Below are 27,169 nucleotides of genomic sequence, written 5' to 3' on the forward strand. Positions count from 1 at the left end.
TGAACCCACGACTTCGGACTCCAAAGTCCAGGCTCTTTCCACTGAGCCATGCTGCTCCTCCTCCCCCTCCCATCCCCTTACTGTAGGGGTTCCTCAAGGGTCAGTTCTTGGTCCCCTTCTGTTCTCGATCTACACTCACTCCCTTGGTGAACTCATTCGCTCCCACGGCTTCAACTATCACCTCTACACTGATGACACCCAAATCTACATCTCTGCTCCTGCTCTCTCTCCCTCCTTCCAGGCTCGCATTTCCTCCTGCCTTCAGGACATCTCCATCTGGATGTCTGCCCGCCATCTAAAACTCAACATGTCCAAGACTGAACTCCTTATCTTCCCTCCCAAACCCTGCCCTCTCCCTGGCTTTCCCATCATTGTTGACGGCACTGCCATCCTTCCCGTCTCACAAGCCCGCAACCTTGTGTCATCCTTGAGTCCTCTCTCTCGTTCACCCCCCACATCCAATCCATCACCAAAACCTGCTGGTCTCACCTCCAAAACATCACGAAGATCTGCCCTTTCCTCTCCATCCAAACCGCTACCCTGCTCGTTCAAGCTCTCATCCTATCCCAACTGGATTACTGCATCAGCCTACTCTCCGATCTCCCATCCTCCTGTCTCTCCCCACTTCAATCCATACTTCACACTGCTGCCCGAATCGTCTTTGTCCAGAAATGCTCTGGGCATGTTACTCCCCTCCTCAAAAATCTCCAGTGGCTACCAATCAAGCTACGCATCAGGCAAAAACTCCTCACCCTCGGCTTCAAGGCTTTTCATCACCTTGCCCCCTCCTACCTCACCTCCCTTCTCTCCTTCTACAGCCCAGCCCGCACCCTCTGCTCCTCTGCGCTAATCTCCTCACCGTGCTTCGTTCTTGCCTGTCGCGCCGTTGACCCCCAGCCCATGTCCTCCCCCTGGCCTGGAATGCCCTCCCTTCGCACGCCTGCCAAGCTAGCTCTCTTCCTCCCTTCATAGCCCTACTGAGAGCTCACCTCCTCCAGGAGGCCTTCCCAGACTGAGCTCCCTCCTTCCTCTCCCCCTCCTTCCCCCCATCCCCCCCGCCTTACCTCCTTCACCTCCCCACAGCACCTGTATATATGTATATATATTTGTATGTATTTATTACTCTATTTTATCTGTACATATTTATTCTATTTATTTTATTTTGTTAATATGTTTTGTTTTGTTCTCTGTCTCCCCCTTCTGGACTGTGAGCCCACTGTTGGGTAGGGACCGTTTCTATATGCTGCCAACTTGTACTTCCCAAGCGCTTAGTACAGTGCTCTGCACACAGTAAACACTCAATAAATACGATTGAATGAATGAATGAATGAAACAGCATTGATTGATTGATATTCTGGGAATAGTGGAAAAAAAAACAAAGGTCCCCAGAAATGTTTTATAGGTAGGCCTCTCAAGTTGCTCTTTTGCTTTAATTTGTATCAATAGAACATAAATCCACAGCTTGCTGACAGTGGAACCATATGGTAACTATTTCAAACACATTGGTACTGCTATGCAGATCATCTTGGCTGTACTTGGGTGGAAGAGATCAAATTTTCATTATTTGGCATTCTCAAGGGGGCTCATTTTCCAGACTTCAAGCTCCTTCAAAAGCCTGAAGGGTTTGTATATGATAAACCCTCAGTGGGGGTGATTTTGATCCATTCTGGTGACTTTTGTTCTAGTGTGGTCTCTGGTAGGGACTATTGCATATGCAACCTTTGGAGTAGATTCAGTGCATTTTGTTAGCATTTTTGAAAGCAAGATTCTAGTAGCTTGGGCCAACAAGTTCTGTTTACACAGATGTTACAAAACCACCCATGCACTGCTTACTAATTTGCCTGAGCTCTGAACCATAACCAACAAATCAATCAACTAGTCAGTCTGTGGTACTGCATTCATTCATTCATTCAACTGTATTTAGTGAGCGCTTACTGTGTGCAGAGCACTGTACTAAGCGCTTGGGAAGTACAAGTTGGCAACATATAGAGATGGTCCCTACCCAACAGCGGGCTCACAGACTAGAAGGGGGAGACAGACAACCAAACAAAACATAATAACAAAATAAAATAAATAGAATAAATATGTACAAATAAATAGAGTAGTAAATACCTACAAACATATATACATATATACCGGTGCTGTGGGGAAGGGAAGGAGGTAAGGCAGAGGGGATGGGGAGGGGGAGGAGGGGGAGAGGAAGGAGGGGGCTCAGTCTGGGAAGGCCTCCTGGAGGAGGTGAGCTCTCAGTAAGGCTTTGAAGGGAGGAAGAGAGCTAGCTTGGCAGACGTGCGAAGGGAGGGCATTGCAGGCCAGGGGGATGACGTGGGCGGGGGGTCGACAACGGGACAGGCCAGAACGAGGCACAGTGAGGAGATTAGTGGCAGAGGAGTGGAGGGTGCAGGCTGGGCTGTAGAAGGAGAGAAGGGAGGTGAGGTAGGAGGGGGCGAGGTGATGGAAAGCCTTGAAGCCAAGGGTGAGGAGTTTTTGCCTGCTGTGTAGGTTGATTGGTAGCCACTGGAGATTTTTGAGGAGGGGAGTAACATGCCCAGAGCATTTCTGGACAAAGACAATCCAGGCAGCGGCGTGAAGTATGGATTGAAGTGGGGAGAGACAGGAGGATGGGAGATCAGAGAGGAGGCTGATGCAGTAATCCAGTCAGGATAGGATGAGAAATTGAACGAGCAGGGTAGCGGTTTGGATGGAGAGGAAAGGGCAAATCTTGGCAATGTTGCGGAGGTGAGACTGGCAGGTTTTGGTGACGGATTGGATGTGAGGGGTGAACGAGAGAGCGGAGTCGAGGATGACACCAAGGTTGCCGGCTTGTGAGACAGGAAGGATGGTAGTGCCATCAACAGAGATGGGAAAGCAAGGGAGAGGGCAGGGTTTGGGAGGGGAGATAAGGAGTTCAGTCTTGGACATGTTGAGTTTTAGATGGCGGGCAGACATCCAGATGGAGATGTCCTGAAGGCAGGAGGAGATGCTAGCCTGGAGGGTGGGAGAGCAGGGGCAGAGATATAGATTTGGGTGTCATCAGCGTAGAGATGATATTTGAAGCCGTGGGAGCGAATGAGTTCACCAAGGGAGTGAGTGTAGATAGAGAACAGAAGGGGACCAAGAACTGACCCTTGAGGAACCCCTACAGTAAGGGGATAGGAGTGGGAGGAGGAGCCTGCAAAAGAGACTGAGAATGAATGGCCGGAGAGATAAGCGGAGAACCAGGAGAGGACAGAGTCTGTGAAGCCAAGGTTGGATAGTGTGTTGCTTATCAATCAATCAGTCAATCATATTTATTGAGCGCTTACTGTGTGCAGAGCACTGTACTAAGCATTTGGGAAGTACAAGTTGGCAACGTATAGAGACAGTCCCTACCCAACAGTGGGCTCACAGTCTAAAAGGGGGAGACAGACAACAAAACCAAACACACTAACAAAATAAAATAAATAGAATAGATATGTACAAGTAAAATAAATAAATAAATAAATAGAGTAATAAATATGTACAAACATATATACATAGATACAGGTGCTGTGGGGAAGGGAAGGAGGTAAGATGGCGGGGATGGAGAGGGGGACGAGGGAGAGAGGAAGGAAGGGGCTCAGTCTGGGAAGGCCTCCTGGAGGAGGTGAGCTCTCAGTAGGGCCTTGAAGGGAGGAAGAGAGCTAGCTTGGCGGATGGGCAGAGGGAGGTCATTCCAGGCCCGGGGGATTACGTGGACCGGGGTTCGATGGCGGGACAGGCGAGAACGAGGCACGGTGAGGAGATTAGCGGCAGAGGAGTGGAGGGTATGGGATGGGCTGTAGAAGGAGAGAAGGGAGGTGAGGTAGGAGGGGGCGAGGTGATGGAGAGCCTTGAAGCCGAGGGTGAGGAGTTTCTGCCTGATGCGCAGATTGGTAGCCACGGAGGAGGATTGTTGCTTAGAGAAGCAGCGTGGCTCAGTGGGAAGAGCTTGGGCTTTGGAGTCAGAGGTCATGGGTTCATGGGTTCAAATCCCAGCTCTGCCAATTGTCAGCTGTGCGACTTTGGGCAAGTTACTTAACTTCTCTGTGCCTCAGTTACCTCATCTGTAAAATGGGGATTAAGACTCTGAGCCCCCCGTGGGACAACCTGATCACCTTGTAATCTCTCCAGCACTTAGAACAGTGTTTTGTACATAGTAAGCGCTTAATAAATGTCATTATTATTATTATCATTATTAAGAAGGACTTATTCTTGTTGAGGACTTATTGAGCACTTACTGGGCAAAGTACTGTATTAAGAATTTGGGAGAACAACAGTCAGTAGACACGTTCCCTGCCCACCAGGTGCTTATAGTCTAGGGGGGAAACCAAGGTGGTAATTGAAGACATAGGGCGAATGAGTTATCCAAGGGAGTAGGTGTAGATGGAGAATAGAAGGGGACCCAGAACTGTATCTTGAGGGACCCCCAATGCCAGAGGGTGGGAGGAAGAGAAGGAACAAGCCAGTGAAACTGAGAAGGAGGAGCGATAGGAGGAGAACCAATAGAGGATAGTGTCAGTGAATCCAAGGTTGGCTAAATTTATGAGAAGGGGGTGATCTGCAGTATCGAAGATAGCTGAAAATTCTAGGAAGATTAGGATAGAATAGAGGCTGTCAGATTTGATGAGAAGAAAGTCCTTGGCTGTTTTTGGGGAGTGAAGGGGGCGGAAGCCAGATTGGACGGGATATAGAAAAGATTTGGAGGATAGGAAGTGGAAATGCGAATGTAAACAGATTTCTCAAGAGTCTTGGAGAGAAATGGCAGGAGGGAGCCGTGGGGCCAAGGGAGGGTCTTTTTAAGATAGGGGATATATAAGCATGTTTGAAAGCAGTGGGGAAGAAGGGGACGAAATCAATCAAGCAATCAATCATTGGTATTTATTGAGCACTTACTATGTGCAGAGCACTGTACTAAGCATTTGGGAGAGTACAATACAACAGGGTTGGTAGACGTGTTCTCTGTCCACAATGAGAAATGGGGGCTTAGTCAGGGAAGGCCTCTTGGAGAAGATGTGATTTTAATAAGGCTTTGAAGGTGGGGAGAATAATGGCCTGGAAAACCGTCTGGAAAGCCTCCTTCTGTGTAGAATGTCACACATTCTCACTCACTCATCTAAGTAGGGTGATCTCTGGTCCCCTTCTGTATAACTGAAGATTCCGTTTCAATATTATACCTTTCATTGAGAGATTTGCATCTTGTCATTAGAGAACTCAGGGAGTTTTTCAATTACACATGGACTTCACCATCCAAATTATGCAGAGGCCATTGTAGGAGGCCCTCTTGTTCCTTCTTGAACCAGTTGCCGGGATCAGTAGTAAAAAGAGACACTGTCACTAGCTATTCTAATTTCGGCAAAAAAGTGAGTTCAGTTTAATTAAGCTCCATTGGTGGAAAGCATTGGTTCCCTATTTTTGTGTTTATGTGAACTTTTGGAAATTCACATCTTTTGAAAACACGTAAAGTATATAACCGTTACCCTGAATGTCCATGGAGATCTTTGCTACTCTCCACAGGTATGTGAGAAAAATGGTCCTCACTGAAGTGTAAAGGACCAAGAACCATCTTTAATTTTCCACCAGTTGAAAAGACTGGCTCATGATTGCTTATGGACTGCATCCTCCGATTGGTTCACACAGACAGGATCTTATTGGTGGGGCTATCTGCCCATCGTTCTCACAGGGCACATCTTCTGATTGGTTCCCACAGACAGGATCTTATTGGTGGGCACCTCTGCCAATCAGGTCTGTATCCTCTGATTGGTTCCTTCAGGTGGGGGCAGCGGTGGTGGAGCGGCTGCCCCCCAGGGGTCAGGTGGTCTGTGTCTGTTTGAGGTGGGTCAGTGGGTCAATTTCAGGCAGTGTTTTACAGTTTATAGTCGCTGTAGCTTTATTAAAATCCACATAAAAGAAGCTAAAAGAGAACAGCGCTCCTTTTCTCAAACCAGTTTTCAAGTGGTAGTGGGATCATAGTGGGATACACAGAGACCAAGAGAGAGACAGAGAGAATATTTCTGAAAGATCAAAATCAGTGTACTTTCTCATCTCCAGCACTCTGCCACACTCATCTCCTCCCCAATCTGGGCAGGACTGCCGTTCCTGGATATCCCTCCTCTCCACCCCTCAAAACTGACTCCTTAAACCATAAGCCCAAGCCATTGGCATTGCCACTGTGCTGTTAGTGTTATCAAGGATTTTACATATGAATCCAGAATCCTGTGTAAACTGGTGGGTTGTAGACTTCTTTGTAATGCTGGCTCTTCTGCATTTCTTTTCCGGGAAATGGGAGGGGAAGTAAATTTCCTGGTAAATCTGAATGTGAACATGCCCCTTTCATTGTGAGCCCTCATTAGTCAAGCTCCCCAGCTCCCAGCCAGTGGTGAGTCCTCCGTGTCCCACAACCGCTAGGAAGAAGTGTGAGATTTAAGTTAGAATTTGGGCCAGAAAGCTTCCGAAAAAACTCTCCCTGGACCCCACTGCACCTTCCAGTTATTGCCCCATCTCTCTCCTACCCTTCTCTACCAAACTCCTCACTGCTTCCACTTCCTTCTCTCCAACTCTCACCTTAATCTCCCTGTAATCTGGCTTCCTCTCCCTCCACTCCACTGAAACTGCCCTCTCCAAGGTCACCAATGAGCTCCTCTTTGCCAGATTCAACAGAGTCTCCACATCAAACAGAAAAACCTCACTGTCTGCTTTAAGGCACTCAATCTGTTCTCTCTTTCCTACCTAACCTTGCTTCTGTCCCACTAAACCCAACCCACACAATTCGCTTAGTACTTAGTACAGTGCTCTGCACACAGTAACTACTCAATAAATGCCATTGATTGATTGATAGAAATATAACAGGCTTGGAACCGAAGCAGTGTGGCCTAGTGAATAGGGTACAGGACTGGGAGTCAGAAGGACCTGGGTTCTAATCCCAGCCCTGCCACTTGTCCGCTGTGTCATATTGGGCAAGTCACTTTGCTTCTCTGTGCCTCAGTTTCCTCATCTGTAAGGTGGGGATTAAATACCTATTCTCCCTGCTACTTAGTGGAATCCCATGTGGGTCCTGATTATCTTGTATCTACCCCAGGGCTTAGTACTGTGTTCGGCATATAGTAAATGTTTAACAAATACCACAATCCTCTTCCTCCTCTTCCCCCCTTTCCCCTCTTTCCCCTCCCCTTCCTCCTGCTCCACCTCCTGCTCTTCCTCCTCCTCCTTCTTCCTCCTCTTCCCTCCTTTCCCCCTCCCCTTCCTCCTCCTCCTTCTCCTCCTCAGTGCTTAGTGTACTAGGCACATAATTAATACTATTATTATTCTTGAAGGAAACAGGCATCACCTTCCTTCCTGCTCTTGACTGCAAAAATGATGAAATTCTGTGACGACTACAGTCACTGAATTTCTGATAGTCTCCAAATCGGAGGCCTGATTTGGTAGTGATAACGATTCTTCAGTTCAAGCACTAGTCTAGAAGATCAGGCTACCTGAAGCAGACCAAAGGCTCTTTTGCAGCCTCTTATCATGTAGCTCAAGTTTTGGAGTCAGCTTTTAGAAATTCACCCTCTGAAAGCCATCTCAGGAAAGGCTACATCAGGCCATAAGCAAAATGCTGAGAGGTGAAATGTACACAAAAATGACTAGTTAAGTGGCCTGGCCTTTTTAAGTAGTCAGCAGGTATATCAGATGATGGTAGCAAAAACAAAAATTGCCCATTTTTAAGATCAGAGTGAAAACCTGGAAAGCAAACTCTGTAGAACAGTGTAAACAAGAGGAATAGAAAAAAGTTCCAATAATGAATTACCTGGGTCCTTGGGGGAAAAAATGATCATAAAATGTTTTAGTATTTTGAAAAAAAACAAATGTAAATATTGTTATAACATCAACATTTTTGAAATTCCTGGTTAAAAGTAACAATCGTTCAACGTGAAAATACCTTTGTATTTGGAAAAGAGAAACACCATAGGTAAGACCTTAAAAAGGGGAAATGTAAGTAGCCTATATCTCTGATCGTCCCTGTTCATAATTTTCTGATTTGTTCTTTAAGAAGTAGAGTAAACTTGCAAATGTTCCAGATTGAAATGTCAAGTCAAGAAAGCACTTTTGGCATTTTCCTATGGGGTGTGGCCAAGATCCAGTATTTGAAGTGGAAAACTAGAAGTCTTTACTCTAGACTTTTCTTTGAGCTCCACACCCAGGAGTGTTGAAGCGCAGGAAAGGAGAGAGTCCAGGAAAGAAGAGAGTCCTCACCCCTAGCCTATAGCCTTCACCCCTCTCCCCCGACCCCAACTAAGTGGAAGCAGGTGTGTTTACCCACTTTTTAACCGCTTAGTGGTTGCAAACAAGGAGGGGAATGCTCAGGCCTTTTATTTCTGGCCCTGGAATGGGCTCAATCAATCAATCATGGGTATTTATTGAACGCTCACTCTATGTAGAGCCTAATACTAAGCACCTGGGAGAGTACAAATACAATAGAGTTGGTAGACACGAACCTTGTCCACAAGGAACCTCAGTCTAGAGGGAGAGACAGGCATTCAGATTCATTTATTCATTGTCGTATTTATTGAGTGCTTACTGTGTGCAGAGCACTGTACTAAGCGCTTAAGATAAATTACAGATTGGGGAGAAGGCAAAGTATGAGTATCTGTAGAAAAGTGCCGGGGCTTCTTTTTTTTTAATGGTATTTATTAAGTGCTTACTATGTGCCAGGCACTGTAGTAAGCACTGGGATAGTGACAAGCTAATCAGGTTCAACACCGTCCATGTCGCACAAAGGACTCACAGTCTTAATCCCCTACAACAGCTGAGAAGCAGCATCGCGTAGTGGATAGAGCACAGGCCTGGGAGTCAGAGCATCATGGGTTCTAATCCCAGTTCTGCCTCTTGTTTGCTGTGTGACCTTGGGCAAGTCACTTCACCTCTCTGGGCCCCAGTTGCCTCATATAAAATGGGGATTGAGACGATGAGCCCCACGTGGGACAGGGACCGTGGCCAACTTGATATGCTTGTATTCACCCCAGCACTTAGTACAGTGCCTGGCACATAGTAAGTGCTTAACAAATACTATTATTATTATTATTATTATTTTACAGATGAGGTAACTGAGGCTTAGAGACGTTACGTGACTTGCCCAAGGTCACCCAGCAGACAACTGGTGAGGCCGGAATTAGAACACATGTCCTTCTGAGTCCCAGACCCGTCCTCTATCCACTAGACCATGTTGCCTCAGACTTCGCCCCCAGGCTCAGAAACAGGACTCAGATGTACCCTTGCTGTTCTGCAGTCTCAAATTGGGCAGAAGGCTAAAGATGGGAGTGCTGTTATACCCCTGTTGAGATCTGCCAGGATCTCAAAAGGGGATAATCTGAATAAGAAGCAGGTAGCAGCGTGTGAGCAGGGGAAGAAGGGAAATTTAATAAGCTTGTAAATGATGATTCTTCCTCAGACGTTTGCTGCAAACTGTTAGAATGTTGCATAGCTTAAACAATTAAAGGGCTTGTTTATGACAACAGTAGGGATTGATCAAAGGCTCAGGAAAGAGGAAGATACTGCACATTTTCAAAGAGATTCTAAACCATATTCTCCTTACATGTTTACACAGGAGGTAAGAGCAGTACTTTTTGTTTGTTTTTTTCTTTCACACTTGCTTACATTATGTGCAGAATGTCAGCTATAACTATGAATTTTCTGGCTTTTGTTAATTTGATACCAAACTCTTAAGCTATTGTCTGATCACAATGTGTGTGTGTGTGTGTGTGTGTGTGCTTCTCATCGTATACAGACACTGAACCATAGCATATAATTCGATAATACAGTAAGTAGCTTTTAATCTAGAATTTGTCTACTGACCAAAACAAAGGAGTTTGCATCAGTCAGAAATAGCATACTGTATCTCAAAGATATACCAATGATAGAGACATTCTGAACCTTCTTTGTTACTATAAAATGACGGATATGAATCATTTTAATCAGTCAATCATATTTATTGAGCACTTAGCATGTGTAGAGCACTGTACTAAGCACTTTGGAGAGTACAGTGTGAAGCCGTTAACTCATCTCCTGGAAGTAATGCAAGAATAATTTTTTAAATTAAAGAAACAGGCATATAAAGAAAAAAACACTTGTGTGAATAATATGCTTTCCCAAAGGATTAATGAATTGTCAGTCAGTAAATACTGAATTTCCACTTGCAGAGTGTATAGCATTGTACATATTGTCCCATGTCAATTATGGGACATGAAAGATGTATGCATACTTATTTGTCTATGTCTAGACAAGGTCTCTGTCTTAATGGAGGGATGGCTGGGTCCCAGTTAAAATCTTGATACTGGTGGCTTATGAATTTGAGGGCACACCTGTATATATGTATATGTGTTTGTATACTCTATTTATTTATTTTATGTGTACATATTTATTCTATTTATTTTATTTTGTTAACATGTTTTGTTTTGTTGTCTGTCTCCCCCTTCTAGACTGTGAGCCCGCTGTTGGATAGGTACCGTCTCTATATGTTGCCAACTTGTACTTCCCAAGCGCTTAGTACAGTGCTCTGCACACAGTAAGCACTCAATAAATACGATTGAATGAATGAATGATTAAAGTGAAGAACTACCAAAAGTGCTTGAAGAGGAGAGTGTTAGGTGAGGGCAAGGAAAGGAGTTCAGAGAGACTTCTGATGTATTCTTGATGTTTCCCATCTTTCTAAGGGTATAAAGTGGGTATAAAGTGAGAAAACCATTATTAGACAGTCCATGTCTAAATGCTACAAATCACACAGGTGCTTTTGAGGCCATAATCTAAGATCTGGATTCTAGTCCTGACCCTGCCACCTGCCTACTGTGTGATCTTGGGCAAGTCACTTAACTTCTCTGTGCCTCATGTTCCTCATCTGTAAATTGGGGGTTCACTGCCTGTTCTCCCGCTGCTGGCGTAAGTCTAAACACCATGCCAACCTCGTTCATTTCAAGTTTATCCTTTCCTGCCTAAACTCAGCCCTCTCCTCTGCCAGACAAAACTATTTCTCCTCCCTTATTGACACCCATGCCCATCATCCCCACCAGCTCTTCCATAGATTCAACTCCCTTCTCAGGCCCCCGGTTCCTCCCCCTCCTCCTTCCCTCACCCCCAATGATCTGGCCTCCTACTTCATTAACAAAATTAAATCCATCAGGTCCGACCTCCCCAAAGTCACTCCCCCCCTTTCTCCAACCCCCTGGCTCTCAACACTCTCTGCTACTCTCCCATCCTTCCCAGCAGTATCCTCAGAGGAGCTCTCCTCCCTCCTCTCAAGTGCTACTCCGGCCACCTGTGCTTCTGACCCCATTCCCTCTCATCTCATGAAATCTCTCGCTCCATCCCTTCTCCCCTCCTTAACTTCCATCTTCAACCACTCACTCTCCACTGGTTCCTTCTCCTCTGCCTTCAAACATGCCCATGTCTCTCCCATCCTAAAAAAACCCTCTCTTGACCCCACCTCACCTTCTAGTTATCGCCCCATATCCCTCCTACCATTCCTTTCCAAACTCCTTGAACCAGTTGTCAACATGCGCTGCCTCGAATTCCTCAACACCAACTCTCTCCTCGACCCCCTCCATTCTGGCTTCCGTCCCCTACATTCCACAGAAACTGCCCTCTCAAAGGTCACCAATGACCTCCTGCTTGCCAAATTCAACGGCTCATACTCTATCCTAATCCTCCTCGACCTCTCAGCTGCCTTAGACACTGTGGACCACCCCCTTCTCCTCAACATGCTATCCGACCTTGGCTTCACAGACTCCGTCCTCTCCTGGTTCTCCTCTTATCTCTTCAGTCATTCATTCTCAGTCTCTTTTGCAGGCTCCTCCTCCCCCTCCCATCCCGTTACTGTGGGGGTTCCCCAAGGTTCAGTGCTTGGTCCCCTTCTGTTCTCGATCTACACTCACTCCTTTGGTGACCTCATTCGCTCCCACAGCTTCAACTATCATCTCTACGCTGATGACACTCAGATCTACATCTCTGCCCCTGCTCTCTTCCCCTCTCTCCAGGCTCGCATCTCCACTTTCCTTCAGGACATCTCCATCTGGATGTCTGCCCGCCACCTAAAACTCAACATGTCCAAGACTGAAAACTTTGTCTTCCCTCCCAAACCCTGCCCTCTCCCTGACTTTCCCATCACTGTTGATGGCACTACCATCCTTCCCATCTCACAAGCCCGCAACCTTGGTGTCATCCTCAACTCCGCTCTCTCATTCACCCCTCACATCCAAGCCATCACCAAAACCTGCCGGTCTCAGCTCCGCAACATTGCCAAGATCTGCCCTTTCCTCTCCTTCCAAACTGCTACCCTGCTCGTTCAAGCTCTCATCCTATCCCATCTGAACTACTGTATCAGCCTTCTCTCTGATCTCCCATCCTCGTGTCTCTCCCCACTTCAATCCATACTTCATGCTGCTGCCCAGATTGTCTTTGTCCAGAAACGCTCTGGGCATGTTACTCCCCTCCTCAAAAATCTCCAGTGGCTACCAATCAATCTGCGCATCAGGCAGAAACCCCTCACCCTGGGCTTCAAGGCTCTCCGTCACCTCGCCCCCTCCTACCTCACCTCCCTTCTCTCCTTCTACAGCCCACCCCGCACCCTCTGCTCCTCTGCTGCTAATCTCCTCACCGTACCTCGTTCTCGCCTGTCCCGCCATCGACCCCTGGCCCACATCATCCCCCAGGCCTGGAATGCCCTCCCTCCCAACATCCGCCAAGCTAGCTCTCTTCCTCCCTTCAAGGCCCTACTGAGAGCTCACCTCCTCCAGGAGGCCTTTCCAGACTGAGCCCCTTCCTTCCTCTCCCCCTCGTCCCCCTCTCCATCCCCCCATCTTACCTCCTTCCCTTCCCCACAGCACCTGTATATATGTTTGTACATATTTATTACTCTATTTATTTATTTATTTTACTTGTACATATCTATTCTATTTATTTTATTTTGTTAGTATGTTTGGTTTTGTCCTCTGTCTCCCCCTTTTAGACTGTGAGCCCACTGTTGGGTAGGGACTGTCTCTATATGTTGCCAACTTGTACTTCCCAAGCGCTTAGTACAGTGCTCTGCACACAGTAAGCGCTCAATAAATACGATTGATTGATTGATTGATACTTAGACTGTGAGCCTCACAGGGACTTGGTATGATCTGATTATCTTGTATGTACCCCATCACTTAGCATAGTACAATACCACAGTTATCATCATCATTACTCTTATTGTTGGTGGTGATGCTCTTATGATCATAGCTCTCAAATACAAACCCTTAATTGAAAGCTCCAAATTCCACATGGCTCTTCCATTGTAACATAATTTTTTTTTCCCTTCCTTCCCTTTGTTTCTGTACAGTTGACAAGATCTGTACAAGAAGAAATAGGGATTTGGAGAAAAGGGGTTTCTCACCTCACTCAGCTCACGTTACAAACAGAAGGCAAGGAGAGAGAATGGGGTGGGGGGCGGGGGTGGGGGCGAGAAGAGAGAGGGAGAAAGAGAGAGAGAGAGGGAGAAAGAGAGAGGGAGAAAGAGAGAGAATGTAATGTGTAGAGCAAAGGAAGAAAATGGGAAGAGAGGGAAAAGCAGATGTAAATTCCTGAACATTACGATGGTAATTGTATAAGTATGCCTACAGATGCCATGAGGGATGCTAGCTGTTTAGCAGAAGAAAATAGCAGAATACTATATACGTTCTGTAATGATATTGACTCCTCTGTGTTTACTTGAAAGAAGCGGGAGACTCTTGAGCCTGCTAGATATCTTGTCCATTATCACAGAAGAACTAATTGAAATAGGATGTTTCAGTTCACTGTGCCATTTTGGTTCTTGTTTCAGCATCACTGTGTTTTTCATTTTCCTGTTCGAACCTGCAGGTCAGTGTCGCAGAGTATTTCCACCTCAGCTCGGCACTTTCCAGATCACCCGTGGCAATGGCACCACCATTGGGACAGTGATAACATTCCAGTGTCCCTCTGGGCACCAGCTGGTGGGACAAGGCATCGTCACTTGCATTTGGAAAGGAAACAGCACGCAGTGGACCTCAGGGACACCCACATGCAAGCGTAAGGACTTCCTTCGGCATTTTGGCCTCCCAAATAGCTACTTCCTCTCTCCCTGAAATGCCAGCCTCTAAGAGCAGTCCCAGTTCTGGAGGCACTGCCCACATCGATGATCTGTATTAACAAGGTGCAGGGGGTTCGTCACACAACTACTGCTTGGCTCAAGCCCCATCTTACCCCTCACTGGAATTCTGCTAGGTTGGCCAGCACTGGCCTGTTGCAGAAATGGTATGGAGACTCACGGGGTGAGAGGTTGCAGCTCATCCGCTCTCACTCCATTGAGGGAAGTGTCTGGATAGCCAGTCTTGGTTGCAGCTGGGAGTTTGGGAGGGAAGGAGGGAGGGAGGAAGAAGAGAAACAAAGTCTCAAGCTGTGGCAGGGCCCATTACATTAAGATGCGGAAGTGCAAAATGCCTAGCAGTGCCCCGAGGGAACCTGAAAAGCAGTTTCTACAGGTGCTACTACCAGTCGGTAGGTGTCTAAGACATAGTCAGTAGCAGCTCTTCCAGAGTCAGCTTGGCCCTCAACTTCCTAGCAGATTCCTCCAGTTATTACATCTGCCCTCAGAGCTTTAACAGAGTGTGTACCATCCACATTCTCCCACCGATGCACAGTCTCTCGCCACCCATCAAAAGAGCTGAAAGAGTCAAAACGTACTCAACTTGTTTTCTCTTTAGACTCGCCCCGAGTCCCAAATTCTCAGCGTCTCTTAAGAGCCTTTACCAGCCGAGAGAAGGCAAATCCCTGGGCCCGATCTTAATGCAAAACAAGAGTCAAGTGCTTATCTAATGCCTTCACGTGTCTCTGATGGAGATATGAGGATGGCTTTGCCTCTTGGAACAGATGTTTAGTTAGTTCCCCTATTCTGGTCCTCTCCCTTTGTTAGCTCCTCTCGCCAGGGCGTCTAATCTTTAGGACTTTGCCGAGGGCTCCTTTAAGGCATCTTCTTATTTGTTACTTCTTCACGATCCACCCTCCTCTTATGATGAATCTCTCCCCGAATTGGGACAGGTCTTTTTGCCTTGGTTGCGGTCACCAATGTCTTATGGGCCAAGGATGGCTGACAAGGTATGCTGGGGCCTAAACTTGTGGGACCTGGTCAGGCCAGGACGAAGCTGAGTGTCCTGTGACAACCTCCCTCTCTTTCAGGGTCTGAGGTGGGAAGGAGGGGAGGAGAAGGCTGTCCAGCACAATGGCAGTTTGGCCTTGGCGTGCCTCTTCTGGCTTTCTAGATGGACCACCGTGATCCGCAGAGCAATGTGAAACCACTCTCAGGCCGCAGTGCCTCTCAGAAGCGGCCCCCTGACCCGTTTCCAGATCAGCCTGGATAACTCATTTGAGGTCTGGGGCCTGCTTGTAGGCCATGAGCTGGGGTTGTGCTCAGACCAGGCCCTCCCACACCTGAACTTACTGGAGGATCGGTGCTCTTTCAGCCTTTCCCAACTTCAGGCATTTAATACATCTTGCAGGTTAACTATAGAAATCTTGGTGGCATTGTGGGCAAGGAACGTAACTACCAACTCTGTTATAGGGTACTTTCCCAAGTGCTTAGTACAGTACTCCGCCTACAGTGACTGCTCAGTAAGTGCCATGGATTGACTGATTGGCAGGAGCAAGCCAAGAAGCCCTGTATTAAAGAAGTTGGCAAAGTGTACCTGCACAGACCAAACACTTGCACCCAAGTAATGAGTGTAACTGCATTAAAACACAGGTAGCATGGACATGTAGCTCCACAGCATGAACCTTTACACAAACATGCGCCCAGGCATGCATCTAGGTTTTGAGCATTCTGAATCACTAGTGAAATAGAAACAGTTTGCTCATCTCCATGAAAAGGAAGGATTGTGATGTGTAGCCCTCTTTATTAGCATGGCAGCCCACGAGACCCTCTTTTCCCCCTTGCCTTTTTTTCTCCATTCATGCTTGGGTTGAAAAGTGGGGAGAAGGTGTCGTGTTTGCATTTGCTATCCTGATGATATTGCTTTTCAGCTCTCTTGCCACTGGTAATTTTATGTTTTATTAATTGCGGTGACAAGTTAGCTGTGAACAGTGTATTACTAATTTACAACCAGGTGGGTGATTCAGCCTATTTTGAGAGATTGCTGCCATCTCCTACACAAATTGAAACCAAGCCAAAGTCTTCCAGATATCTTAATGAATCCTCAGCCGTGCGTCTGTTTTTGTTATTAACTCGTGTGAAAATCAGAAGGCTTAGATGCGGTTTAAGGAGAAGGTGAAAGCTACGTTTAATATGGCCTCTGGCAACCGTGCAAAATGTCTCTGTATTTACCTCATTACAGCTCTGTCCAAATATGAGACCTTTGGTTTCAAAGTAGCTGTGATCGCCTCCATCGTCAGCTGTGCAATCATCTTGTTGATGTCCATGGCTTTTTTAACCTGCTGCCTCATCAAGTGTGTTAAGAAAAGTGAGAGGAGACGAACTGAAAGGTAGGGTTCTTGGAACACCCAAACATGAAGTTCGGAAAGATGTTTAGGATGTCCAGTCGAGGCTTTTAAGGTCATGTCTTTCCAAGTTCGAAACTTGAACTTGCTGTTGCTGACTGTGATTTTCTGGTCTTACACTGAGAATATGGCCTTTTTGCCATGTGATTCAGTCATATGAAAATAACTGGAACTCAACATTCCTGCTGCAAAATATGGTCCATGAGTAAAAAGACACAGCCTAAGAGGATCGTGAAAGGAATGAAATTTTCTCCATGTTCATTTCCTTCATCATTTGCTCTTTGGTTCTTAGAAAGGCCTGAACATGAAATTACTCTGAGAGTCCCACAGTCACTCAAGACACTACAGTACCTAAACATAGAACAACTCCAAATATGGCCACCAAAGAAGGATGTGTCAATAAATCCTTATATTGAAGCAGTGTGGGTCAATGGAAAGAGCATGGTCCTGGAAGTCTCTGACCTGCCTGCTGGGTAGCCTTGGGTGACCAAATCACTTCACTTCTCTGTGCCTCACTTTCCTCATCTGTAAAGTGGGGATTCAACACCTGTTCTCCCCTCAGTTTAGATCCCCATGTAGGACAGGAATTGTGTCCAACCTGATTATCTCTTACCTACCCTAGTGCTTAGTATTATAATGCTTGCCACATAGTAAGCACTCAATCTATACCACAGTTGTTATTACTATATTGTTTTTGTCTTTCTTGCCCTTGTCTTAAGTGGCTCCTTTTTTTAGATTGAAGCTTTTTTCAACTGCGGAAAGCTGTAAGGAAACCTGAGGGTTTTTCCCAGTCATATCAAGGAGGTTGCATTTATTGTTCAGTGCTTATCTTTAGGTTAGTTAGCCCCAGAGTCTGTTGGTGGTATGCTATGCTGCATATTCTACAAAGTTCCTGAGCTTTGTAGAAGAACTCAACTGCAGTGTGGCCTAATGGATAGAGCACGGGCCAGGGAGTCAGAGGAACCTGGGTTCTAATCCCGGCTTGTCCACTTGTTTGCTGTGTGATCTTGGGCAAGTCACATCACTTCTCCTTTGTCTCAGTCCCCTTATCTGTAAAATGGGGATTAAGACTGTGAGCCCCACATGGGACAAGGACTCTGTCCAACCTGATTAGCTTGTACCTACTCCAGCACTTTGTACAGTGCCTGATACATAGTAAGTGCTTAAGAAATAGCATAAAAAACAAACAAACCCAGGAGAACCTTGAGACCAGGTCGGCTCAGCCTGGGGCTGAACCTGCCAAGCTGGGATTGAGCTCAAATGGTTTCTCAAATGCTTAGTACACGGTAGGTACTCAATAAATACCACTGATTGATTGATTTACCAGGTTCCCTGCTGCTTGTTGTTTGGAGCTAGTGCAAAGGCACTGGCCACAGTAACTCACAAGACAGCCTCCATGCCTCCAGGAAGCCAGTTTCCAACCATTTCTAGTTTGGCCCCAAGCACTGGAAGGGCCTCTGTGACTCTGCCATAGCAAATATCAGACTCGGGGAGATTGGAACCAAATCTTGAATTTCCAGCTCAGGTAAAACCGTCCTGTAGCCCTGCCCAGCACAGCAGGGCAGCAGGTAATCTGGATTGGGGCGGAAATAGTCCACTTTGAATAATTATAGCACCAATAATTCCTGTAAAACCCTCAGACACAAATGTTTTACTGAAAGATGGTTATTATGAGTGCTTCGTGCAGAGTCAAAACAGTATCTCCAACTGTGGCTAAGGAATTACTAAACTGTACATCAACTTTTGAATGTGTTTCTCTTTTTTAAAATTAGGAATGGTATGGAGGGGAGAGACAAGGGATAAAATGCCTTGTCATATAGGGGAAACAAATCTGCTATAATTTCAGGCCTCCATGGCCTGTGGGGAGTGTTTGAGGAGCAGCGTGATCTAGAGGTAAGAGCACGGGCCTGGAAGTCAGAGGGCCTGAGTTCTAATTCTGGCTGTGTCACCTGCCTGCTTTGTGACCATGGTCAAGTCACTTAACTTTTCTGTGTCTCAGGTTCCTCATCTATAAAATGGGGATTCACTCCTTGTTCTCCCTCCTACTTAGACTGGGAGCCCCACGTGGGACAGGGATTGAGTCCAACCTGATTATGTGGTATCTGCCCCAGACCTTAGGACAGTGCATGGCATGTAATATGTGCTTCACAAATACCACATCATTATTATTATTATTATCATTATTATTATCCACCAGGAAATTTTTCTAACTCAACAGCTCAAAAACATCACTGAAAGAGTTTTTGAGACATTCACCTAGAAGCTGCTCCATGTGATGCATGTGCTCTAGAGACATAAAGACTGAAAAAACATGGAGGTAAACAAACTGTTGTAGATTCAGCCCCATGCTATGAACTGATAGTAAACCTCAAAGAAGGCTAAGTTTATGAACTAATCTACACCAGGGAAATTCTAAATAGTAGGGTTTAAAATACCAAAGATTCTCAAATTCTGCCACCAATGCAACGTACTCTTTAAAAATGTTAGGTAGATTAAAAAATAGAAAGCAAAATCAAGAAGGACTTTGGTAATCTGATAGGTATTGAGCTTAAAGAAGCAGGGTGGCAAGTGGAAAGAGCATGGCCCTGGGAGTCAAAGGACCTGGGTTCTAAATCCAGCTCTGACACCTGTCTGCTGTGTGACCTTGGGCAAGTCACGTGACTTCTCTGTGTCTCAGTTACCTGTAAAACGGGGATTAAAACCATGAGCCCCATGTGGGACATGAACTAGATCTAACCTGATTAGCTTGTATCTACCCCAGTGCTTAGGATAGTGTCTGGCACATAGTACGTCCTTCATAAAATACCACAATTATTATTATCATTGTTGTTTTAAAAAGTTTCCTACTCAATTAAAAGCTTGTAAAGTCCCAGCAGTGTCCATCTCATGCTCTTTCTGACTGTGGGATATCAACCCATGACAGAAAACACATCCAGCTTCTTGAGCAATTTTACAAATGTCACCTACAAGATTGTATGCTCCCTGAGGGCAGCGATTGTGTCCCTTTACTGTAGACTCTAAGATCATTGGGTTTTTTTATGGTATTTGTTAAGCACTTACTCTCTTCCAGGCACTGTACTAAGCACTGGGGTACATATAAGCTAATCATGTTGGACACAGTCCGTTCCCAACATGAGGCTCATAGTCTTAGTGGCCTAGTGGAGAAGCAGCATGGCTTAGTGGAAGGAGCCTGGGCTTGGGAGTCAGAGGTCGTGGGTTCTAATTCTGACTTGGCCACTTAGCTGTGTGACTTTGGGCAAGTCACTTAACTTCTCTGTGCCTCAGTTACCTCATCTGTAAAATGGGGATTAAGACTGTGAGCCCCAAAGTGGGATGACCTTGTATCTACCCCAGCGCTTAGAACAGTGCTTGGCACATAGTAAGCGCTTAACAAATACCATAATAATTATTATTATTATTTTACAGATGAGGAAACTGAGACACAGAGAAATTAAGGGACTTGCCCAAGGTCACACAGCAGACACATGCCAGTTTTGTTGTGGGCAGGGAATGTGTCTACCAACTCTGTTGTGGTGCAGTGCTTAGTACAGTGCTCTGCACACAGTAAGCACTCAATAAATATGACTGACCAATTGATTGTACTCTCTCAAGTACTTAGTTCAGTGCTCTGCACACGGTAGGCACTCAGTAAATACCAAAATGAGTTCTTTGCAAGCATTCAGTTCACCAGCAGTGAGGTCATGCTCAGGGCAGCATTGGTTTGACGAGCCATATGAGAAAATGGCTAACAGTAGGATTCATTTCATTCATTCAATCGTATTTATTGAGCACTTACTGTGTGCACAGCACCGTACTAAGCACTTGCCCCAAACAGCTGCTGTGTGACAAATTGAAATGAGGCGTAAGCTAGATGGTAAGCCCGTTGTGGGCAGGGAATGTGTCTGCTAATTCTGTTGTAGTATACTCTCCTGAGCACTTAATACAGTGCTCTGCACATAGTAACCACTCAATAAATATGATTGATTGATTGAGGGAAGGCAGGACAGATGTTTTTAAATATATAAGAATGTACAGTGCCAAACAATGGGGTGTAGCAGTGGAAGATTGGAATCCAACTACTGCAGACAGACCATCTGGGCATGTGACAATTAGAAGAGGGCTGGAAAGGAAAAACACAAAAACAAAATGCAAGCTGCAGATCCATCAGCACAGACAAATGCAATGGAATGGATTGCCAGTTGTGCAGGAGTTTCTACAGCCCCACACCCTCCTGCAAGGATACGACTGCGCAGTCAGTGGTATCCATCCTCTTCAAATACCAAGTCCATATATAGTCCTGCCTCCTTTTTCCAGATGGTATTAATGCTGGCCTGGGGGCTTCTTGATGTAAGGGTGAAAGTGAACACAAGAAAATACTGAACTACTTTGCGGGATGGTTTGGGAGCCATCGCATTGTTGTCTGAGTTTGCCCCTCCATAGAAAGTGAAAAATGATTTTGGTGTTTGGGTTTAGCGATTGTCAGTCGATCAATCATATGTACTGAGTGCTTACTGAGTGCAGAGCCCTGTACAAATTCTTGAGAGGGTACAATATAACAGAGTCAGTAGACATGTTCTCTGCCCACAGTGAGCTTACAGTCTAAAGGACAAGCTTGCAGATGAAAAAATATGGTTTTGAGATTAGGCACTCAATGAATGGCACTGATAGATTGCTGCTTGGAGAAGCAGCGTGGCTCAGTGGAAAGAGCATGGGCTTTGGAGTCAGAGGTCAGGGGTTCTAATCCCGGCTCCGCCACATGTCTGCTGTGTGACCCTGGGCAAGTCACTTAACTTCTCTGAGCCTCAGTTACCTCATCTGTAAAATGGGGATTGACTGTGAGCCCCACGTGGGACAACTTAATCACCTTGTATCCTCCCCAGCGCTTAGAACAGTGCTTTGCATATAGTAAGCGCTTAACAAATGCCATCATTATCATTATTATTATTATTATTATCGATCAAAATTACTTCTGAGCTAGAGCAACAGTTACAAGATAGGAGCACATCCAGAACAGAATGTGCCATCTGCCTTATTAAGACTGGCTAAAGTCTTGTGAGAACATTGTCCCTTGAAAGAATGGAATGAGGATAGGATTCTTCCCAGTGCTGCTTCTCAGTAATCCTAGATTAGAAAGAGGAGTGATATGAAGTTTAGCTTCTGTTAAGTGCTCAGACATCTCTAGCATAAGAATAAATGTGTCAATTATCAGTAGTCCTATTTTCATATGGTCAGTGTCCTTCCTTTAGGTTGTTAGTTAATAATAATAATAATAATAATAATAATGTTGGTATTTGCTAAGCACTTTCTATGTGTCAGGCACTGTTCTAAGTGCTGGGATAGATACAAGGTCATCAGGTTGCCCCACGTGGGGCTCACAGTCTTAATCCCCATTTTACAGGTGAGGTAAATGAGGCACAGAGAAGTTAAGTGACTTGCCCAAAGTCACACAGCTGACAAGTGGCGGAGCTGGGATTAGAACCCATGACCTCTGACTCCCAAGCCCACGCTCTTTCCATTGAGCCATACTGCTTCTTAGTTAAGGTGAAACCCTGAGAAAAGCAGCATGGAGAGAGCAGGGGCATGAGCGTCAGAGGACCTGTGTGCAAATTCTGCCAACACCACTTGCCTGCTGTGTCACCTTTGGCAAGTCACTTAACTCCTCTGTATCTCAGTTTCCTAATTTGTAAAATGGGGATTAAAATACCTTTTCTCCCTTCGACTATGAGTCACATACAGCATGGTTCAGTGGATAGAGCCCGGGCTTGGGAGTCAGAGGTCATGGGTTTTAATCCTGGCTGCACCACATGGCTGCTGTGTGACTTTGGGCAAGCCACTTAACTTCTCTGAGCCTCAGTTACCTCATCTGTAAAATGGGGATGAAGACTGTGAGCCCCATGTGGGACAACCTGCTGACCTTGTATTCTCCCCAGTGCTTAGAACAGTGCTTTGCACATAGTAAGCGCTTAACAAATACCATCATTAATTAATTAATTAGAACAGTGCTCCAGCACTTAGAACGGTGCTTTGCACATAGTAAGCTCTTAACAAATACCATTATTATCATTATTATTATTATGTGTGATAGGGAATATGTTTGACCTGATTGTGTTATATCTACCCAAGTGCTTACTATGCCTGGCACTATTATTATTATAAAACTGTTTTTGCATCTAATACGTGAGAAAAATCCACTGTTCTTTCTGGATCCCTCTATGGAATTAGCGGCTACCCCTGTGTCGTTCACCAACTGGATACAGAAGAAAACAATTCTGATCTATTTTATTTCTTCAAAAGCTGATTAAAAAAATTTTTTTTCATAATACCATAACAGAATGAGTGGGCTCTGTTTAAAAATTAGTCAGATAAGGGGCCTGATCGGCCCTTTTCTCTCCATCCAAACCGCTACCCTGCTCATTCCAGCTCTCTTCCTATCCCGTCTGGATTACTGTATCAGCCTCCTCTCCGATCTCCCATCCTCCTGTCTCTCCCCTCTTCAATCCATACCTCACGCCGCTGCCAGGATTGTCTTTGTCCAGAAACATGCTGGGCATGTTACTCCCCTCCTCGAAAATCTCAAGTGGCTACCAATCAGCCTACACATCAGGCAGAAACTCCTCACCCTTGGCTTTAAGGCTTTCCATCACCTCGCCCCCTCCTACCTCACCTCCCTTCTCTCCTACAGTCCAGCCCGCACCCTCCGCTCCTTTGCCGCTAATCTTCTCACCGTGCCTCGTTCTTGCCTGTCCCGCCGTCGACCCCCGGCCCACGTCATCCCCCTGGCCTGGAATGCCCTCCCCGCGCACATCCGCCAAGCTAGCTCTCTTCCTCCCTTCAAGGCCCTAATGAGAGCTCACCTCCTCCAGGAGGCCTTCCCAGACTGAGCCCCCTCCTTCCTCTCCCCCTCCTCCCCCTCTCCACCCCCGTCTTTCCTCCTTCCCCTCCCCACAGCACCTGTATATATGTATATATGTTTGTATGTATTTATTACTCTATTTTATTTGTACATATTTATTCTATTTATTTTATTTTGTTACTATGTTTTATTTTGTTCTCTGTCTCCCCCTTCTAGACTGTGAGCCCACTGTTGGGTAGGGACCGTCTCTATATGTTGCCAACTTGTACTTCCCAAGCACTTAGTACAGTGCTCTGCACACAGTAAGCACTCAATAAATACGACTGAATGAATGAATGAATGAATGAATGAAGGTCAGGCCCCTACGTAAAGGATGAATGAAGGAACAGTCAGTTTGTAATGCACAAAATGTAAGGAATGGAAACAGAATAAATAGAAATACTATGGCATGTGGTTCTTCATCACAGTGATGTGTCCAGTACTTTTAAACTCAACCGAACAGCCACCCCGAGCACTCCATCCTCAGTACTTGTGTATATATGTTCATATTTTATTGAGCAGTCGATTTATTTGTTCTAATTACATTCTTTTTAGGACAGTCTCCCTCTTTAGAGATAAGCTCCTTATGGGCAAGGAACATGTCTCTTGCTTTTAATATACTTTACTAAGTGTTTAGTACAGTGCATTGCACCCAGTGAGTGCTCAATAAATACCATCACTCTTACAACTGCTACATCTAAGATCAGTTCATTTGTCTTCCCAGGGATATGCAGTTGTGGTACCAACTGAGAAGTGAAGAATTGGAAAGCATGCAAGCTGCTTATTTTGGTTTTAAGGGCCAAAATAATAACAATAATAAACTGAGAACCAGAGCAACATTCGATGAAGAGAATATTGTGGCGTACATTAACCATAGCTTCTCCAGGTGAGAGCCGCTGGCGATGTTTCAAAATAAGGTCAAACGTTGATTTTTAAAGATGTTGGCTTCACAGATTTAGATTTTTATGAAGTTTGTATAATTACACAACAAACAAGTAGAGAACTAGTGAGTCCAATACAGTAGGACTTTGTATTAATAATAATTATGGTACCTGTTAAGCTCCTACTCTACACCAAGCACTGTTCTAAACGCTGAGATAGATACAAGTTAATCAGTTTGGACACAGTCTCTGTGCCCCATGAGGCTCACAGTGTAAGTAGGAGGGAATAGGAGTTAAGGCCCATTGTACAGATAAGAGAACTGATGCCCAGAGAAGTTAAGTGACTTGCTCAGGGTCACACAGCAGACACATGGCAGAGCTGGGTTTATAACCCAGGTCTTCTGACTCCTAGGCCTGTGCCTTTTCCACTAGGCCAGGCTGCTTCTCCATTCCCTGGTAAGGACTGTCCAGGAACTTTCACCCTCTCTGGTCACTTTGGGAGGGTCATTAGCCCTTTCAGAACATTAAGTGGGCTGCAGTTTATGAATAGTTTATGGATTAAAAATAAGAATATCTGCAATTTAAGGAGGAAATGGAGAATTTAGAAAAGCCAAAACAGGTTATTGCTACCTCATAGTTAAAATGATTTAGAAAATGCTGCAGCATATGCACAAAGTATGCAGAAATGCATTAAATGGTTCATTTCTTAACATTCTGAAGGAATAAATGCTCTATTTAGAGAGTCCAGTTTACTACAAGGGAATATGTTTGGGCACAGGCAAAATCGAGGGTGGAGGCTTCTATGACTTCAGGTCAATAACAAAATCCTATTCATTTTTTGTTCATTTCTTAGGAATTTGTTGCCAGCTAAATTCAGTTATCTATTTGACTATAAATCACGTTTATCATTTATTCTGTAAATGCACTATCTTGTTGTTCCATCGGTGGAAATTAGGTGATGGGAAGAATTTGAGCCTGGAGTTCATGATTATATCAGTTCTAGTTGCCACTACGGTAAACTTTCTCCAAAAGGTTGCTTTTTGTTCGTTTGCTTGGTTGTTTTTTTTGCCCTACTATTTTCAAAGTAACCTTTCAACTACATCTCCAATGTTTATTCATTCATTTATTCAATCGTATTTATTGAGCACTTACTGTGTGCAAAGCACTGTACTAAGTGCTTAGCATTGTACTAAGTTTAGAAGTTAAAGTGTTCAAACAATGGTAGAGAAGCCTACTTCTCAAAAGGACAAGCGTCAAAATGGTTTGGGTTTTACACTTCTTTCAGAACCGTAAAATAATTCAGAAAAAGCTGTAAGATGTCACCTGGAACTTGAAATATGATTATGCTTTCGGAGGAAAGAGTAGGCTCCAATGTGTTTTATTCTGAGATGACTGTCCTGTAAGAAAATGTACATCCAAGCTAAATATGAACATAGTAGTTCTTTCCTTTTTATTTTATTTTAAGTGTAGTGAGTTGCTCATTAAATTGAAATGGTTAATAGCTTGTTTGACTAATAGGGTGACCTGGGTAAGAGTTGTTCCAGAATTTCCACCCTCACACCCTCCTAATCAGTCAATCAATTGTATTTATTGAGCGCTTCCTATGCAGAGCACTGTACTAAGCACTTGGGAGAGTACAATACAAGACTTTGGGCAAGTCACTTCAGTTTTCTGTGCCTCAGTTACCTCATCTGTAAAATGAGGATTGTCTGTGAGCCCCAAGCAGAACAACCTGATCACCTTGTATCTCCCCCAGTGCTTAGAACAGTGCTTGCGCTTAACAAATGCCATCATTATTATTATTACAATACTACAATAAGTGGACACATTCCCTGCCCACAACGAGCTTACTAAGAGACATCACCTTCCTTTTCCTCTGGACATTCCCTCCTCCCCCATTCCAGCCCATCCCTCCTGTAAATGCTTATCTCCACCGGAAAACCCTCCCCCTCCTTCTCCTTAGTCTTTTTCTTCTCCCTCTCCCTCTGCTTCCTCCTCTTGCTCCCAGACCTCACTCCCCTCCTCCAGAAAGTCCCTACCTCCACACCCCACTAGTGAACTCCTCATGGTCCTTTTCTGAAGTTTGAGGAAGGTGCTGCCCCTTGGGAAGTTTTGTGTGTCCAATTTCCACTTTTATTGGAGCTCTGCCAAAAAGTCTGGGGTTCTTAGCTTCCTGGGAAAGAAGGGGTTGTGTGGCAATGTGGAGTCCAGGTGAAGTCTCCCCCTTTTAGACTGTGAGCCCACTGTTGGGTAGGGACTGTCTCTATGTGATGCCAATTTGTACTTCCCAAGCGCTTAGTACAGTGCTCTGCACATAGTAAGCGCTCAATAAATACGATTGATTGATTGATTGATTGATTGTCCCTAACCAGAAAATCTGGGCCTTTGTCGTCCTCGCTCAATCAGGTGAGTGGAGAAGATGTCTGTCCCTGGTGCTTTTGAGCAATGATACTGTGAGATTTTGTAGAGGGAATTTAGAAACCATTTGTAGAAGGTGAGATTTAGGTGTAAACAAGACTATGACACCTTGTGCAGTCTCTTCATCTCCTCCTCTTCCCTATCCCCATAGCTGTGGTATCTCTGTCAATCAGTGCTCAGCGCTTAGAACAGTGCTTTGCACATAGTAAGCACTTAATAAATGCCATTTAAAAAATCAACCAATGGTATTTATGGAGAACTTACTGTGTGCAGGGCACTGTACTGAGGGCTGGGAGAGTACAATGCAACATGCTCCCTGCTCACAACTAGCTTACAGTCTAGAGGGCTACCAGACTTTCTCAAAGCTTTCATTTTTTTGTAACTGCATCTAAGGGTTCTAATTCTGAGAGAGCCATTTTTAGAGCTTCAGGATCCTTCTAGACTGTAAGTTGGTTGTGGGCAGGGGACATTTCTG

General features: G+C 45.2%; 1 protein-coding gene across 2 annotated transcripts in view; it reads left to right on the top strand.

The window, feature by feature from the left end:
* Positions 1-27,169, top strand: part of SUSD3 (sushi domain containing 3) — a 111,915-nt gene that overhangs the window by 49,263 nt on the left and 35,483 nt on the right. For both annotated transcript variants that reach the window (XM_038740394.1, XM_038740393.1), the window contains exons 2-4: positions 13,855-14,043; positions 16,341-16,488; positions 24,120-24,281. In XM_038740394.1, coding sequence (XP_038596322.1) covers positions 13,855-14,043; positions 16,341-16,488; positions 24,120-24,281 — 499 coding nt within the window. The remainder of the gene's footprint in view (positions 1-13,854; positions 14,044-16,340; positions 16,489-24,119; positions 24,282-27,169) is intronic.

The sequence above is a fragment of the Tachyglossus aculeatus genome, chromosome X1, assembly GCF_015852505.1.
Source record: "Tachyglossus aculeatus isolate mTacAcu1 chromosome X1, mTacAcu1.pri, whole genome shotgun sequence".
Classification (NCBI taxonomy): Eukaryota; Metazoa; Chordata; class Mammalia; order Monotremata; family Tachyglossidae; genus Tachyglossus; species Tachyglossus aculeatus.